This window comes from Pelodiscus sinensis, chromosome 9 (genome assembly GCF_052426305.1).
Source record: "Pelodiscus sinensis isolate ZL-2025 chromosome 9, ASM5242630v1, whole genome shotgun sequence".
NCBI lineage: Eukaryota > Metazoa > Chordata > Testudines > Trionychidae > Pelodiscus > Pelodiscus sinensis.
The window spans coordinates 3,045,833-3,061,635 of NC_143060.1; the positions used below are offsets into that span (position 1 = coordinate 3,045,833).

Consider the following 15,803-nt stretch of genomic DNA (forward strand, 5'->3'; position numbering starts at 1 on the left):
CCTCCTCGAGCCTCCTTCCTAGGCCACAGGGCGCTGAGCCCAGCCCGGTGCCATGTGGCCCTGCACCCCACCCTACAGGGATCCCCACTAAAAGGGGGGAGCTCAGCCTCCATGGCCTAGTCAGTTCACAGCCTCTCTGCTGGGGGACATTGGCGCTCAACTCGCCGGCGCAGGTACTTCTCTGTGTTCCCCATCCCTGGGGCGTCGGAGCCCCGGGCAGCCAGGAGGCAGGGCAGCGTCACCTTTGCCATGGAACAGGTGGGGAACTGAGCAAAAGCCCGATGGGGGCTGGGTTCCTTCCTACTGGGTCTAAGTGACTTGGCCAGGGTCATGCAGGGAGGCTGCAGCAGAGCAGGGATCTCAACTCAGGTCTTCCAAGTTCTAGCTTGGCCCATCCCTGTTGCCTTAGGTGCTGGCCTGAGATTCCCCTCCCGATCCCCCTCCCCCCCCCCCGGCCACTGAGCAGCCGCGATCTAGGCCCAGCCTGAACGTCAGGCTGAAAGGCTCCAGCTCCCTGACAATCCAGCTCTGCTGGGGCATCTCCAGCATGGAGGCTCTGAGGTCTTGGCAAGTCGGCTCCCTGTGGGAAAGGCTCCGTGGAGCTGGGGCTTCCGTCGGAAAGCACGAGGCTGCCCCGTGATGCCCTCTGCCCACTCCCGAGCCTGGAAACAGAGGCTGGGGGCGGTTACGTCTGGGCAGGGAGGGTTCGTTTCTGTGAAGCGGGGAAGGCCTCCTCGGCATCTGTTCTCACAGAGGGCGGAGCGCCCCGGTGTGTGTTGTGGTGGTGACGGGTATGTTTGTTTCCTGTGTGACTGCTGGAAAAGTGAGAGAAACAAAGTAAGGGGGAGAGGCAGGGAGGACTCATCGCTAATGCTCAGTGCCTCATTTTCTCCATCCCTAAAGTGGGTGTAAGGCTAAATCCACCGGTGCGACCAGAGAGCCGAGCTCCTTGGATGCTAGAGACGGGCAGAGGGTCATTCTAGAAGGTCGCTCTCTGCAGCCTCAAAGAGCAGCCTGCACTGCACGTTAAGGAAGTTTTCCCCTCCCCTCTGGGAGGTGGGTGGGTAACAAGGCCCTCAGTGCATAGGTGGGGAAACTGAGGCACAGAGCGGCAAAGAGACTTGCCCAGAGTCGCACAGTGCGTCAGAGCCTGGGAAGGACAAAGGACTCGGTGCTAGGCCACCACTCGCACGGCAGAGGCCACAGCGTTTCTCTTTGGAGGGGCCCCTGGGCTGGACACTTGGGGCAGCCCAGGGAGGTGAGAGGAACAGTGAGACTGGGGGGAGGAGGGGCAGTAAGTGATGCGCCCGCCGTGAGAAGTCTTGTTTCTCTGAGCCCTAGAGGAGAGGTTGCTGGGGTGTCACCTGCCCCCCATGTTGATAAGTGACCGGGAATCCAGTGAAGCCCCTTGTGTCTCCTCCACATCCCGCCTCCTGGGCTCCGAGTCTCTCTGGAGACTGATCAATCTCGACCCCAGCCGATTGGAAGTCCCCTCGGGGTGCAAATTGCAGCAGCAACATTCGAAAACCAGCCTCCCTGGGAAGGGATTCCAGCTGCCCAGGGGAGCAGGGAGGGCAATACCCAGAGTCGCCAGAGGAGGGCAGCACCTGCATACGGTCGGTTCCCTGCCTTGCCAGAGCTGAGTGTGTGGACACCAGCTTTGCCCGGGACCAAAGCTTGGGGCAGGGAGAGTCAGGAGTCCATAAGGGATCCACAGCTCCTGCCACCAAGAAGTGAGAGATGCTGCTACTGCGCTGTCAGCTCTGGGAGGGAGGCTAAGGCCGGGGCCCGTCAGTAACTAGGGATCTCATATGGGGCGCCCAAGTTTTTCCATGCCCGTCTGTATTTGCCATACACAGATAGCAGGCGTTTCCCCTGGTCTAGGCCTGTTGGCTGGAATAGCGCAGAGAGGGAGGGGGCTGGCGTGGAATGGCTGGCTGTGGGCCCTCCGAGACTCAGGAAATGCGGGTTAGGCCCAGTGTCACCGGGCATCGAGGCAGGGAGCTGATGGCATTAGAGCTCTGTGGTGTTTCATCCCGTGTACCTTGCATGCCCCCGTAGCCGAGGACGCCAGTGTTGGGGTGAGGCGCCGTCACAGAGCGAGCGGGGCGGGGCGGGGCGGGGCGGGGCGGGGTGTATCTCAGCCTGCCAAGCGCCAGGGACTGGACGGATGCTCTGTCACACGGGATCAGCGTTGCAGTGCGATACACCTGGGCTACGTCTGGACTGGCATGATTTTCTGCAAATGCAAAAGTATTTGTGGAAAAGAGCGTCTAGATTGGCAGGACGCTTTTCCGCAAAAGCACTTTTGGCAGAAAAGCGTCCATGCCAATCTAGACGCGGTTTTGTGCAAAAAAGCCCCACTCGCCATTTTCGCCATCGGGGCTTTTTTGTGCAAAAGAAATCTGAGCTGTCTACACTGGCCCTTTTGCGCGAAAGGACTTGTGCCCGAACGGGAGCAGCATAGCATTTCCGCAAGAAGCACTGATTTCAGACAGTAGGAAGTCAGTGTTCTTGTGGAAATTCAAGCAGCCAGCGTAGACAGCTGGCAAGTTTTTCCACAAAAGCAGCTGCTTTTGCGGAAAAACTTGCCAGTCTAGACACAGCCAGGGTGTATGTCTCTGGAGAGGGGGAACCCCCCACAGGCAGCTTCCTCCTTCAGGAGAGGGAACCCTGCAGTCCAGCCCCCTCTGTCAGCAAGAAAGCAGCGAGGGTCGATGAGCTGAGCTGGGACAGCCTGGGGACCTGACCACATGGAGCCTTCTGGGCAGCCTGTCTCGTAAGAAACACCTGGGGGCTGGCTTCTAGCTTCCCACCAGCCCCCTTTGCTGTGCTCCTGTATGTAATGCAAGCCTCTCGCCCAGCTCCAGCTGCTCACCCTGAACGCTGTGCTAATCTGTCCCCTCCAATCAGAGCAATGTCCATGCTTGCTGGTTCCTATCCCACCCTGGCAGGGGGGCAGACTCAGTGACATTTTAGGGTTTGTTTTGTTTTCCATCTCTGACTCTCTGGTAAAGTCTGGCCTGGGCCTGTCCTCCTGTCTGTCCCGCCTCGCAGCCAAGCCTTTCCCAGACTTGGAGGACTCTCTATAGCTTTAACAAGCCTTACTGATTCCAGCCAGAGCTCTGGGCCCAATCCTGCAAGGTGCTTAACTCCTTCTGCTCAACTCCTGTGTGTGGGTTGGGGTGTAGACAGCTCAGATTTGTTTTGCGCAAAAAAGCCCCGGGCCGTGAGCTAAAATTCTCGATTCCTCAGGTGGGTGCAGGCCCTTCTGTTCTTCTGGCACCCAGAGAGCTGAGCTCCTTGGATGCTAGAGACGGGCAGAGGGTCATTCTAGAAGGTCGCTCTCTGCAGTCTCAAAGAGCAGCCTGCACTGCACGTTAAGGAAGTTTTCCCCTCCCCTCTGGGAGGTGGGTGGGTAACAAGGCCCTCAGTGCATAGGTGGGGAAACTGAGGCACAGAGCGGTGAAGAGACTTGCCCAGAGTTGCACAGTGAGTCAGAGTCTGCTAGGCCGCCACTCGCACTGCAGAGGCCACAGCCCTTGGGTTCTACCAAGGGAAGCAAACACAGGGCAGCTGGAGTTTGGGGCCAAAGGACTAAAACAAACACGTTTTAAAAAAAAATCCTGGGGATTAATCTACAGCCTTTTGGGAGCCGGTTTCTTTGAAGTGGCTCAGCAGTTTCCAGGCCTGCCCGTGTGAAATGAATTTTCCTTCTTTGGATGTCAAGGGCAGTTGTCAGGTCGGATTCAATCCCCTTTAGGCTGTTTCGTTTAACACCGGGTTGTTTTGTGTAACATGCCAGTGGAGACACGCCTCCCCCCCCACGCCCCCCGGTGGTTTTTGCCACCGCAACAATTGCACCAGGAGGACAGGAGACGCTGAGCACAGACAGGTGACACTGGTGGCTGGTCAGATTTCAGTCCAAGTCTGGTCCGATAGGAAAAGAAACCAGATGGCAGCACCCACTGGAAACTCAGAGGTTAAAAGTCCTCCCAAGTCACCCGGAATTCGACAGAAACCCCCCTCCCCGAGACTTTGCCTGGGAATGTAGCGGTCTCTTTAAGAGCAAGCCCCGCCCCCACAGGAGGGCGGGGTTCCAGCGGGTGACGTCAGGCGCCTTTATTGATAAAAGCCTCGGGATTCCCTCGCGGCGCGGATCCAGTGTGTGAAAGTTCCAGGACGGCGCGCCACGTGTGAGGGGCTGGTGGCGGACTCGGCCGGCGCCCCCATGGAGCCCGCCTGCTTCTTGCAGCCTCACCCCTTCCCCGGCAGCCTCATGGGCCCGGACCCGTACAAGCCTTTCTCCGGAGCCGCCCCGCCCAAGCCGAGCCGAGCCCGAGCCGAGCCCCAGCAGCCGGCACCGCCGCAGCCCAGGGCGGCCGAGCCCGCCCGGATTATCGCCGACCCGGTCACGGGCAGGTTTTACAGCAAGGGGCGCCTGCTGGGCAAGGTACGGCCCGTCCCGGGGGGGCCTGGGGTCGAGTCGGCGCCCGTGGCTTCCAGCGCGACCGGGGGGCCTGGCTGGGGCTCCGCTTTCCGTGTCCGGGATCCCGGCCCCCGCGCGAATAGGCGCTGCTCGTGGGCTCCCTGCCGGGGGGAGGGCGCGTCCTGCGTGGGCAGCCAGCCCTGCGTGCTGGGGGCGCATCTCGCGGGCATGCCCGGGCCTACTCGGCTTGCGTGGGGGGTGGGCTCGAGGCTGTCAAACGCCTGCGAGCGGGTGAGTCAGCCCTGCCCGCCCTCCCGCCCTCCCTCCCCGGCGCGGCCAGCGGCCATCGGGTCCCGGGCTCGGCCAAGGGCTGCCCGGGCTCGTGTTCCGGGCTCTGGGGTGGAGGCAGCCCATCTCCGCAGGCCCGTTCCTTTGTCCCCGGGGGCCCGGCACTGCCTGTCTCCCGCGCCGGCCTCGGGCTTCCTTGCCGGGGAGCCGGCCGCGAAGGCCGGAGCAGGTGTTGGTCTGGCGCTGCACGTGTGTCCTGCCCAGCTGGCTTGTTGGGGGGAGGCGTCACGTGGCCCAGCGCGCTCCCCCGTGGCAGGCCGTACATCCTCTATAGCGACCCCCCCTCCGCCCCCACAAAGCCGCGTTCGCCCCGGCCCGAGCCATCGGCGGCTCCAGGTGTAACGCTGCGGTCAGCCCCGCTCCGCCCCCGCCCCCAGCGCTGCCCGGAGCTCGCAGCCCCGGGCGGGGGTATTGGAACCGCGGCGAGGATTTCTTTGTTCACCCTCCTGCTCGGCCCCATCGGCGGCTCCGGGAGGACCGGGGCTGTTCCCCGGAAGCGCAGGCCCCCTGCTGCTCCTCGGAGCTTGGGTGGCTGGGAGGCCGCTGGTGCCGGGCTGGGTGGCTTTGTGCCTTGCACCATGGCAGAAAAACCTGCCTGTGCAGTGCGCTCTTCCCCAGGCTCTTGTCCCGGCTCCCTTCCCTCCCTGGGCAGGACTTTCCAGTTGCTCTCTGCCAAGGCCTGAAGACTGGGCTGTGTTGCTGGTGTGGGGGAGGAGAGACACAGGAGAGACTTTACAGGAACTGAATTTAGAAACTGGCCCCGTGCGGGGCTGTGGCTCTCAGTTTTGATAATGGGGTTTCTAGTGAGACACTGAGAGCTTGGCTTTCTTCAGAGCCCTGTGCTCCTGGGAACCCCCTGGGCAGTCCAGTCCCTCTCGCCCGCCAGGCCTGGGTGGTGACCAAGTGAGTCACCCGCCTGTGTGGAATGCTCCCGTGAGCCCAGAAAGCAGATCTGAAGGCTGGAGAGCTGATGACCCGTGTGTAATGACGAGTCTTCCTTGGCAGGGCGGGTTTGCCAGATGTTATGAAATGACGGACGTCTCCACCAACAAAACCTACGCGGTGAAAGTGATTCCTCACAGCCGAGTGGCCAAACCGCACCAGCGGGAGAAGGTAGGCGGGGAGGGGATGGCTGGCAAGTCAGGCCCCGGGAAGAGCCAAGATTTCACGCTTGCCTGGAGCAAGTGCTCTGCCTAGTGATGGGGCTGATGGGCCGCTTCCTGTTTTTTCAGATTATGAATGAGATCGAACTGCACCGAGACCTGCATCACAAGCACATTGTCAAGTTCTCGCATCACTTTGAGGATTCGGAGAACATCTACATCTTCCTGGAGCACTGCAGCAGGAAGGTATGTGGGGGGCTCGCCCTGCCAGCACAGCCGGGCTGGTCCGGCGTGAAGGAGGCCATAGCTGTCGCCTTTCCCTCGTGCCAAGAGGCCCCTCTTCATTCAGTGCTTGTGAGCACAAGCACGTCTCCCCCCTTGACTGAGGCCTGAGTTTGCACTTGGCCACTTGTCAGACCATTTCGTTTCCCAGCCCTCGCCCTGCTGTGTCATCAGCCGGGTGAGCCGAACGCCACGCGCTGGCCTTGCGTAACCGCACTAAACCCATGACCAGGCTTCTCTTGGCAGGCGTGTTCCTAGATCCTGTTCTTGCCTTGTGCTCTGCCAGCAGTTGGCTCCCTAGAAAACGCCAGTGGGGCTGACCCCAAATCCTTCAGGCCCCCAATGCTGCGAAGGTAGCATCTCTGGGCCTGCCCGGCCCAAATCAGCCTTTAGCCCGGCAGTGATGCCAGCAACTTCTTAGATCCGCCCCATGCGGAAGAGCAGATCGTGGCTCTGAGGCCGCTCTCCGGCCTGCCCAAGTATCGTGCTCCGGGGGCAGGCGGTTGGCTGGTTGTGTGAGGCCGGAGGGGGTTGCTGTGGAGAGACCGGCTGCCCCCTGGTGTAACATGTAACAGGAGGCTGCTCATGCCCATGTGACTTGATCCCGCAGCCTTGGCAGCCAAACTAAGGCCCGGGGTCAGCATGCAGCAAACCCTTGTTCCCATGGGTCTCCCTGCCCTCGGCTAGGACCTCAGTAAGCGAGGTCCCTGCTCACCGCTTTGCTTTTCCTCTTCCAGTCCCTGGCTCACATCTGGAAAGCCCGGCACACGCTGCTGGAGCCGGAGGTGCGGTATTACCTCAAGCAGATCGTCGCCGCCTTGAAGTACTTGCACCTCAAAGGCATCCTCCACCGGGACCTCAAACTGGGTGTGTGCCACAGCGTCCGACCCGAGCCTCTGATCTGGGGCCGGGGGGTGGAGAACCCTGGGGAGGGGCCGTCCACGTGCCGGCGTCCTCCTGACGTCTCCCTTCCGTTGCAGGCAACTTTTTTGTCAATGACCACATGGAGCTGAAAGTCGGAGACTTTGGCCTCGCCGCCCGCCAGGAGCCGATGAACCAGAAGAAAAAGTAAGAACATCCCGCCATGCTGGGCTTCCCTGCTCCCTGCCGCCCCGATGTGTCACATTCTCCCTCTCAGCCCCCCCCTCCGAAGTCCACCATCTCCTCCTGCCTCCTACCTCCTTGGAATAACCTCCCTGCCCTGCCTGGCGGGAGGGAGTGCAGCGGGGGGATGGCATCTCCGTGGCCCGACCCCATGCTCTGGCGGTAGCACAGTGCTCCGGCGGGTGCCGCCGTGTGGGGCTCGGAGGCTGGAGGGAGGGTGCTAAGATCTGCACCTGCTGGCTCCGCGGTGGTGCAAAGCCCAGCCCCGGGGCAGGAGGCGAACGCCTGCCATTGTGGGTGTCTCTTCCCTATGTGCGGTGCCAGCGTAGGGCCTGGTCCCAGGGAGCCTGGTGCGGGATCAGCAGAGGGGTGAGAGGTGGTCCGTGAGCACCGGGGGGGAGTTTCTAATCAGGGAAGTCTGACTGGGCCCCTGAAGCGATGGGGATGGGTGCTGGGTGCGTTCTCTGGGGGGATCGCTGGGTTGCTCTGGATGTAGATGGTACATCCTAGAGCTCAGGGCTTGTTCTGCCTGCTGGGCAGGGAGCCGCGTGGAGCACGCTTGTTCCCATGCTCTGGTTTGCTACCGTGTCACTGACCATGCCCTGCCCCACAGGACGATCTGCGGCACCCCTAACTACCTCGCCCCCGAAGTGCTCCACCGGCAGGGCCACGGGCCGGAGTCGGACGTGTGGTCTCTGGGCTGCGTTGTGTAAGTTCCCAGCTCGCAGAGCAGGGTGGGGCTCACGGAAAAGAGGCAGCCGGGGAGCTGCCCGGGCATTGCCGAGGGCCGAGCTGATATTGCAGGGGCTTAGTTGCTGCTTGCGGACTGGCCACAGCGGGACAGATCCTGGGGTGTCTCCAGGGCTGACCGTGTAGGGGGAACTGGGGTGCTGGAGAACAGCCGGCTCCTGGTGTCATTCACTGGCACAGGACCCCGGTGCGAGAGCGCCTTGTTGCTGCTCTCAGCGTGCTTTCAAAACAATGGAAAAAGTCGGCCGCAGGCGGCCGCCGGTGATCTATTTATATGGGCGGCTATCGCTCCCCGCAGCGCGCTCCAAAACAACCTCGCACGTGGCTGTTTACCCTGGTAAGCCACAAGCTTCCTGTCGAACTTTCCATTTGCTGCTCTGCCGGCAGAGAGGCTCGGACAGGCCCGGGGGAAGGTGGGCTGGTGCGGTGGGGAGCTTGGCCGTGGAGGGCGGAACTGGGGCAGAGTTTAACTCCGCCCCTGCTAAATATAGACCTGGCTCGACTGACATTCCTGCCTCCTTATCTCCGGCGCTGTCCCTGATTGCAGCCGGGAGGCACGCTCCGGATGTGACTGCAGCCTCCAGCGACCCGGAACCCTGGTGCTTACTCAGAGGCTTGTCATAGGAGGCACTTAGAGCCAGGTGCGGCCTCTGGTCCGCGCACATGTCACTTCCGGGCCGTGTCATTGCTGGGCTGAGTCAGGCAGGGGTGCACACAGGGTCAGGCAGGTGTCTCAGCCCTCACCACGGCTGTGTCCTTCCAGGTACACCCTGTTGTGTGGGAACCCCCCCTTTGAGACCTCGGACCTCAAGGAGACCTACAGGTGTATCAAGCAGGTGGAATACGCCCTCCCGGCCTTCCTCTCCACGCCAGCCAAACAGCTGATCACGGGCATCTTGAAACGCAACCCGCACGACCGCCTCACGCTGGAGGAGATCCTGGACCATGAATTCTTCACCAAAGTGAGTTTGTTTCCTGTGGGCTGGAAGAGAATGAGGAGGGCGGGCCTGATCTGTGATCGGGTGGGGAACCTCCGAGGGAGAGCATGTACGTCATGGGACGCTGACCCCAGCTGTCGGCAGGGCCTGGTCTGTCGACCCTTAACATGGCTGGATCTCAGCCTGAGGCTGTCTCAGGGCCGGACAATTCCCCAGTGTGGCCCTGTCGCTGCATTGCCCTGGAAACGAGCTGCCGCTAGCTGGCAAAGAGAGGCCGTGGGAAGGGCTGCAGTTTTGCTGTCAGTTGGGGTGATGTGAGGACGGTGAACCAGACAATGACTCTGTCCCCCCAGGGGTACACGCCGGAGAAGCTCCCTCCCAGCAGCTGTGTGATGGTGCCTGAGCTCAGTCCCCCCAACCCGGCCAAGAGTCTGTTTGCCAAGTTCACCAAGACGCTGTTTGGAAAAAGCAAACCCAAAAGTAAGTTCCCTCCCTCTGGTCTGACGTGGCCTGGGGGCCCGTGGCACGTGGCGGGTTCCCGCTGCTGGAGGGTGGCATGGAGCTGGGACGCCCCTCTCCCCCGGGACGGGAACGTTTCCTTGCAACACCGAGGCCTGCGGTGCCTGAGAACCAGGAAACGCAATGGACTCAGCCCGGCCCGCTGGGTACCAAGCGCGGAGCTGGACCGGGCTTGGGCGGGTGGGAGAACAGCAGCCCAACATCAGGCCTCTGCCGCTCCTGGGTGCGTCTGGCACGCGGCCTCCGAATGTCTGGGCTCTGGCCTGCCAACATGCCTGGCCCCGATGCTCTGCTGGGCCGGCTTCCCACTGAGCCACTCCGCTTCCTCCTAGGTAAGAAGGGCCCCTCGGAGGAGAGGGACGACCTCTCCAAGTTGGTGGCTGGCCTCATGAAGACCTCCATTTGCAGGCAGATGAGCTACAAAACTGTGGAAGGGAATGAGGTAAGAAGGGAGGCTGAGAGGAGTCTACCTCAGAGCCGCGCAGGCCCTGGGGCAAGCGTCGGGATCCTGGTGGGGGAGCAGGAATGAGGGGGAGTCTCAGGTGGGGGGGCTGGTCCCCGGGTGAGACAGCGTCAATATGCCCCATCTCTCTCCAGGCGGCCCCCTTGGCCGGTCAGAGCACCAACTGCAGCCCCATGGAGACGCTGGCGGAAGAGGGCTCGCGCAAGTCTGTCTCCAGGTCCATCCGGGGGACTGTGGCCAGCAGCTGCGAAGGTGAGCGGGGCTGAGGTGCTGGCCTGGTGGGGGGCGGGGAAGCTGCTGCTGACACTTTGCCCCGGGGGGAGGGCACGGCAACCCCCGTAAGAACCCCAGCGACACCAGAGGGGTTTGGTGCTGCCATGGGCCTCGCCTTTCTGGGAAGAGCAATGTCTGGAGGCCAGCTGAGCGTGGGGGGCGGAGGGGGAAGGGCAAGTTACTGTAGACCCCGCACCTCTTCCTGTGACTGCCTGGCTCTAGCTGATGTGGCAGAGAATTCCAGCAGAACAGCAGCCCCGTGTCGGTGCCATGAAATCCCAGCCTTAGGCCTGCGGGGAGGGGCTGTCTGGCGTCCTGGAACCTCCTCCAGCCCAGCTCGCACCTCGGTCCCCGCCCCTCAGGTGCCCTCTGTCCCGCGGCCTGAGCCCTCAGCAGGCAAAGGGGGCGGGGAAGCTGCCTCCCGCGCTCGGGCGTGGCTCACAGGCCTTTCTTTCCCCTGCAGCGCTTGACGAGGGCGTCACGGCCGCTGCGGTCGCCGACTCCGCCATGGAGCTCCTGACACGCTGCCTGGCCTCCATGCCGCCAGGTAATGCGGAGTCTCGGCACGTCCCCCGGCAGCCCTGCCCGTGCTGCAGGAGGGGCCGGGCAGTACCTTCGGGGGGGGTGGGTGAACCTTACTGCGCCGAGCGAAAGCGGAGGGGGGAAGAGGTTGGCTCTGGGGGGGGGGGGGGAGGGAGTGGCTACCTGTGGTGGCACCTTCCCACCTGGCCAGGGTGGATAACGTGGTGGGAGCAGAGGGCAGGTTGGCTGCAGGGCGGCCGGCTGGGGCCAGCGAGGTCCAGGCTGCCTGGTGCTTGCGAGCCTCCTCCGCAAGGCGCCCATCTGCTCACAGCCCCTTCTCTTCCCCCGCCAGCCGAGCGCAACCCGGCCTCCTTGGCTTGCCACGAGCACTTTGCCTGGGTGAGCAAGTGGGTGGACTACTCCAACAAGTACGGCTTCGGCTACCAGCTGTCCGACCACCGCATCGGGGTCCTCTTCAACGACGGGACGCACATGGCGCGCTCGGCCGATCGGAAGTGAGTGCGGGCTGCCCGGATGTCCTGCCTCGGGCATGGGGGGTGGAGGCCGGGTCTCCGGGCTTCTTCCTGCCCTGGCCGCAGCGAGAAGGGGGGTCCCCCGGGCTTTGGCTGGCAATGAGCAGGTTCTGTGGCCCACACTAGGCCCCCTGGGTGGGAGAGGGGGACTTGAGAGCCTGCTGCCCTGGCAGCAGGGAGCCGCTGGAGACAGGCATTCACCGTGTCTCCCCCCCCTTTCCCAGGACGGTCCATTACAACCTGACCAACAGCAAACACTTCGCCTTCCCCATGTCTGCCATCCCGGAGCAGCTGCAGGGCCAGACCAGCATCCTGCAGTACTTCGCCTCCTACATGGAGCAGCATCTCATGAAGGTGAGAGGCCACCTGGGCCTGCCAGGTGCTGTGGGGTGGCCTGCAAGCCAGAGGGCACGGAGTAGGGGGCAAAGGGGACCACAGCCCCGTGGCTGGAGATCCAAAAGGAGTCCAGGGCTCCCTGCCACTACTCTGGCGGCACAGAGCCCCGGGCCCTTTAAATTGCCGCTGGAGCGCTGCACGGTGTGCTCCTGGCAGCTGTAAGGACGGGCAGGGTGCACCATGGTCCAGGGGGTGCTGAGCTAGCTGCCTGGCCCCACCCTTTCCACCTGAGGCCCCGCCCCTTGCGACAGCCTACAGCCAGGCCCCGCCCCTGGCGGAGCACTCGCGGAAAGGGGAGCCTGTGGCATTGTGCCCACGCTGGGAGAGGCAGCCGGGCGCGTGCCTGGGGGAGTGCACCCAGGGGCCTTGAGCTCAGCCGGGCGCTGCCCAGAGCCTCGCAGCCAGGGTCTGGGGGGGACGCGAGAGGGTTCCTTGCCCTCGGCCCAGCTCCCGGAGAGGCGCTGGCTGGGGCCGCCCCCTCGCCTGGCTGGCTGCGAGGGCTGGAACCGGTGGCTGAGGCTGACTCCTTCCTCTCCCAAGGGGGGAGACCTGCCCAGCATAGAGGAGGTGGAGCATCCCGTGCTGCTGCTCTTGCAGTGGGTGAAAACTGACCAGGCCTTGCTGATGCTCTTCAGCAACGGGACGCTCCAGGTATGTATGTGTGCGTGTGTGTGTGTGGGGGGGGGGGGGGTCTAGGGGCAGAGGGCATCTGCTGGCCTGGTGCGCCCCTGGATCCCAGCTAGTCTGGGGCTGGCTCTCCAGAGCCACCGCACTGGCTGCTCCTGGCAGCTGTGGAAAGCAGCCTTCAGCGCCTGTTCAGGCTGGAGTGTCCCCTTTGGGGCTTGGGACCCTGCTCTGGTCAAAAGGGTCGTCTCAGGGCTCAAGCGCGGAGCAATGCCCTCTAGGTCTCGTGCTCTAGGAGCTCCACTAACCCGTCGGCGGGAAACCTTTGTAAGGGGACGGGGGCCGAGTAGCCAGCCCCTGGTTCCCAGCATGGGCCCTGTAGCTCATTGGCCGTGTGGCTGCCCTCCTGATGGTGGGGCAGGGTGTGGGGCGGCCCAGGAAGGAGGGGCCGGCGCAAGAGGCGGGGGGAGTAACCCTGCTGTGTCCTGTGGCTCTCCTAGGTCAACTTCTACAACGACCACACCAAGCTGATCCTCAGCAAGCCCGACCCCTCCTGCCTCCTCACCTACGTCAACAAGGCCCGCAACTCCTACACGTACAAGCTGAGCAGCATCGCGGAGCTGGGCTGCTCGCCGGAGCTCCGCGACCGGCTCACGTACGTCCTCACGCTCCTGCAGGAGCGGGCGGACGCCTAGGCCGCTGCCTCGGGAGGCGCCTCCTTGGCTGGAAAGCCTTCCCTGGCCGTGTCTGTGAACGGGTGACCCCCTCCTGCTGCCCGCGGAAGCCACTGGAGAAGCCAAACGATCCAGAGGCCGCTCTGGGCAGCGGGGCTGGGGGGTCTGCTGCCTCCTGCCTGTTGATGCTGGAGCCGTTGCACCGGGACCTGCCGGCCGCCTGCTTTGATCCGAGGAGGTGGGGGGTGGCGGGGAAGTGACACTTAGTCCAGTTTACTCCTGTGTAATCGTTACACAGCTTGTCGTGCACGGGGGTGGGTGGGGGAGCGCGGGGGGCACCTGCTGCTGCTCCCAGGCTGAGGAAGCTGGGGAGGGCTGGAAGGAACAATCCAGGCTTGCAAGGGGCAGCACACGCTGGCTCCTGCTTTGCCCAGTGTCTCGATGTTCAGAGGCCGGGGCGGTGTCCTGGCCTCAGAGCTGGGGCTGGAGCCGGAGGGCCATGTTCCTTCTGAAACCTCCCTGTTCCCCAGCCTGGCCCCTGTGGGGGGAGGGTCTGGGGGTACCTGCCCAGGCCCCTCAGCTGAGCTCCTGTTTCCGGGGCCTCTCCTGCAGAGGCTGTGGGTGTCAGCGGGACGGGTGGGCTTAGCTGAGCCTGCCCTGAGAGCTGCATGGGGGGGGCAGGCAGCCTGGGCACGGCCGGCCCAGGAAACGCTTCCTTCCACTTGAAACTAGCCGAGCTCCCTGCTCGAGGTGCTGCAGGAGGCCAGTCGCTACGGGGGCCCTGAGGGGACAGGGCAGGGAAGAACGAGGCCTCTCCCTCACAGGGAGGGGTGACGCTGCCCAGAGCGCTAAAGCAGAGCCATAGTGTCCCCCCCAGGCTGGCCCCACTTCCTGCCGTGTGGGGAGACCTGCATGGTCGTTACACTAATGAGGGGCAGGGCTCTCTCTCCTGCTGAGGCTTGGGGGGGGGGGGGCCTGGCGTAGGCCCGGGACCCACTCTCCCTGGTCAATGCTCCCTGCCTTCAGAGAGGGGCAGACAACCCCTTTGCCAGCCTGGGCCTCAAGCAGGGCTGTTTTCTTCCAAACATGGGCTGGGGTGGCCTGAGGAAACTATTTATGTATTTGTATTTATATGGAATTATTTATTGTGCCCCATCCCTGTCTCATCTAGGCCCTGCCCCTGGCTCCGGGCCCCACCCCTAATAAAAGTGTTCCTTTTTGTAAACCTGACCGTGCGGCTGCCTGAAGGGTGGGGGGTTGCTGTGCTGCCTTGGGGAGTCTGCCTCTTGCTGGGCCAGGCCCCCCCAGCCTGTGCACTGAGGCCGGAACCTCCCCCAGGGAATAATCTACCTCTGTCCCCCCCCCCCTTCCTGCAGCTGCTGCCCCAGGCTGGGGGTAGCTGGCAGAGCAGCAGCCACTCAGCTGTCCCTCCCTGGGGCACATGCAGAGGGGGATTAGGTTGGGGGGCAGCCCTGAGAGTGGTGGGGGGCCCAGTGTGCCGGGAAGCATGTGAGCTGGAAGTGATGCTACTTCCAGTGGTGGGAGTCTATATTACTCCTGCCCTGAGCCAGCCCCCCCACCTCCGAGTAAAACCGGGGTGGGGCACAGGGCTGGCAGCAGGGAGTCTGAGCATACTCCCCCCCTCCCCCCCCCATGCCTCCAGCTGTCATGCTGGCCTTGTCCCTATGTGCTCCGCGCCCCTGGTGTGGGGTAAGGGAGGCCTCGTCCCACCGTTCATTCTCGATGCTTCCTTTCATGGGCTGGATCGCACTGGTGATGGGGCCACTCACTCCGAGGGGGGTGCAGCAAAGTTCCAACCCTCCCCCCAAAAAGCTGGAGTAAAATCTGGGTGAGCTGCAGTCAAAATGCTACTCCAGCCCTGCTCGGCTGGCAGCACGGTGCCTGGCTGGGCCAGGCCGGGTTCAAAGGCGGGTGAGGCCCGGGCAGTGGGTTTCTCAGTGACGCTCTCTCAGGTCTGTACGGTGCTCCCTGCGGCAGACGGGCGCCCAGCGGGGAGGGATCTGGGTTCCAAAGTGCCCGTGCTGTCCGGGGTGGTGCCCTGAGCAGGCTGGCCAGGGTGGGGGGAAACTCCTTTGGCAGCAGCCACTGCTCTCCCTGTGCCCTGCTGGAGGGAGGGGCCTGGCAGTGACTCACTGCGAAGGACCCAAGGCCCCCTGGTTCCTGCAGCTTCGGGAGGGGGGGGAGCGCAGCCCAGGCAGCCCCCTCTGGGCCTCAGGTAGGGCTGGGCGGTCAACGGGGCCCTGGGTTGCCCTGGTAGAGGAGCCCAGAGGGCACGGTTCTTGGACCAGGGTCCGAGCCTTGGCTCCGAGGCAGCCCGTGATCCAGCTGGCCTTGCCTGAAACCTGCCGGCTGCTGGCTCTGTGCATAGCCTGGCAGCAGGGGGGTGGCCTGCAGGCTCTCTCCCCCCCCCCCCCCAGAATAAGGCCCCTGAGTTGCAGTTTCGGTGCTTGTGGGGCTGGGAGCTGCTCCTGGGGCTCGTTAACAGTGGGGCTGGGGAGGCCGGGCGCCAGGGGCACTGAGAGCCGGTTCCCAACCTCAGATGCTCTGAGACGGGCGGAAATGCCCCACGATTTCAGCCTTCCCCCTGGCCAGCGGGTGCCTGAGCCAGGGGCTCCCTAGGTTCGTGGCCCGACCTGCTCTCTGTGCCCCCCGGGCTGGGAACTGCCTCCCCTCGTAGCCCCATGCGGCTGGCAGCTGGGCCTTGCCTAGCCCCCTCGCAGGTGAGAGGGGCCGTGAGCCCTGCTCCCTAAGAACCAGCCTCCGCGGGCGCCACCTTCCCCTGCACGGCTTTCCCGGCCTCCCCCTCACCCCGCTGGGCTCTCCG

At 63.6% G+C, this 15,803-nt stretch overlaps 1 protein-coding gene across 1 annotated transcript; it reads left to right on the forward strand.

Annotated features, from left to right (window-relative positions):
• Positions 1-4,142: 4,142 nt before the first annotated feature.
• On the forward strand, positions 4,143-14,382 carry PLK3 (polo like kinase 3). The gene is made up of 15 exons (XM_075935831.2): positions 4,143-4,453; positions 5,783-5,890; positions 6,010-6,126; positions 6,900-7,029; positions 7,143-7,230; positions 7,880-7,975; positions 8,780-8,978; positions 9,308-9,434; positions 9,806-9,915; positions 10,071-10,188; positions 10,673-10,756; positions 11,084-11,246; positions 11,489-11,618; positions 12,201-12,311; positions 12,785-14,382. Exons 1-15 carry the CDS (start codon positions 4,232-4,234, stop codon positions 12,977-12,979), a joined length of 1,998 nt encoding a protein of 665 aa, XP_075791946.2. The 5' UTR covers positions 4,143-4,231; the 3' UTR covers positions 12,980-14,382.
• Positions 14,383-15,803: the final 1,421 nt, after the last annotated feature.

Coding starts and splice junctions, on each gene's coding strand:
- PLK3 (XM_075935831.2), top strand. CDS start 4,232: ATGGAGCCCGCCTGCTTCTTGCAGCCTCACCCCTTCCCCGGCAGCCTC. Junction 4,454..5,782: donor AGGGGCGCCTGCTGGGCAAG/GTACGGCCCGTC, acceptor CTTCCTTGGCAG/GGCGGGTTTGCCAGATGTTA. Junction 9,435..9,805: donor TGGAAAAAGCAAACCCAAAA/GTAAGTTCCCTC, acceptor GCTTCCTCCTAG/GTAAGAAGGGCCCCTCGGAG.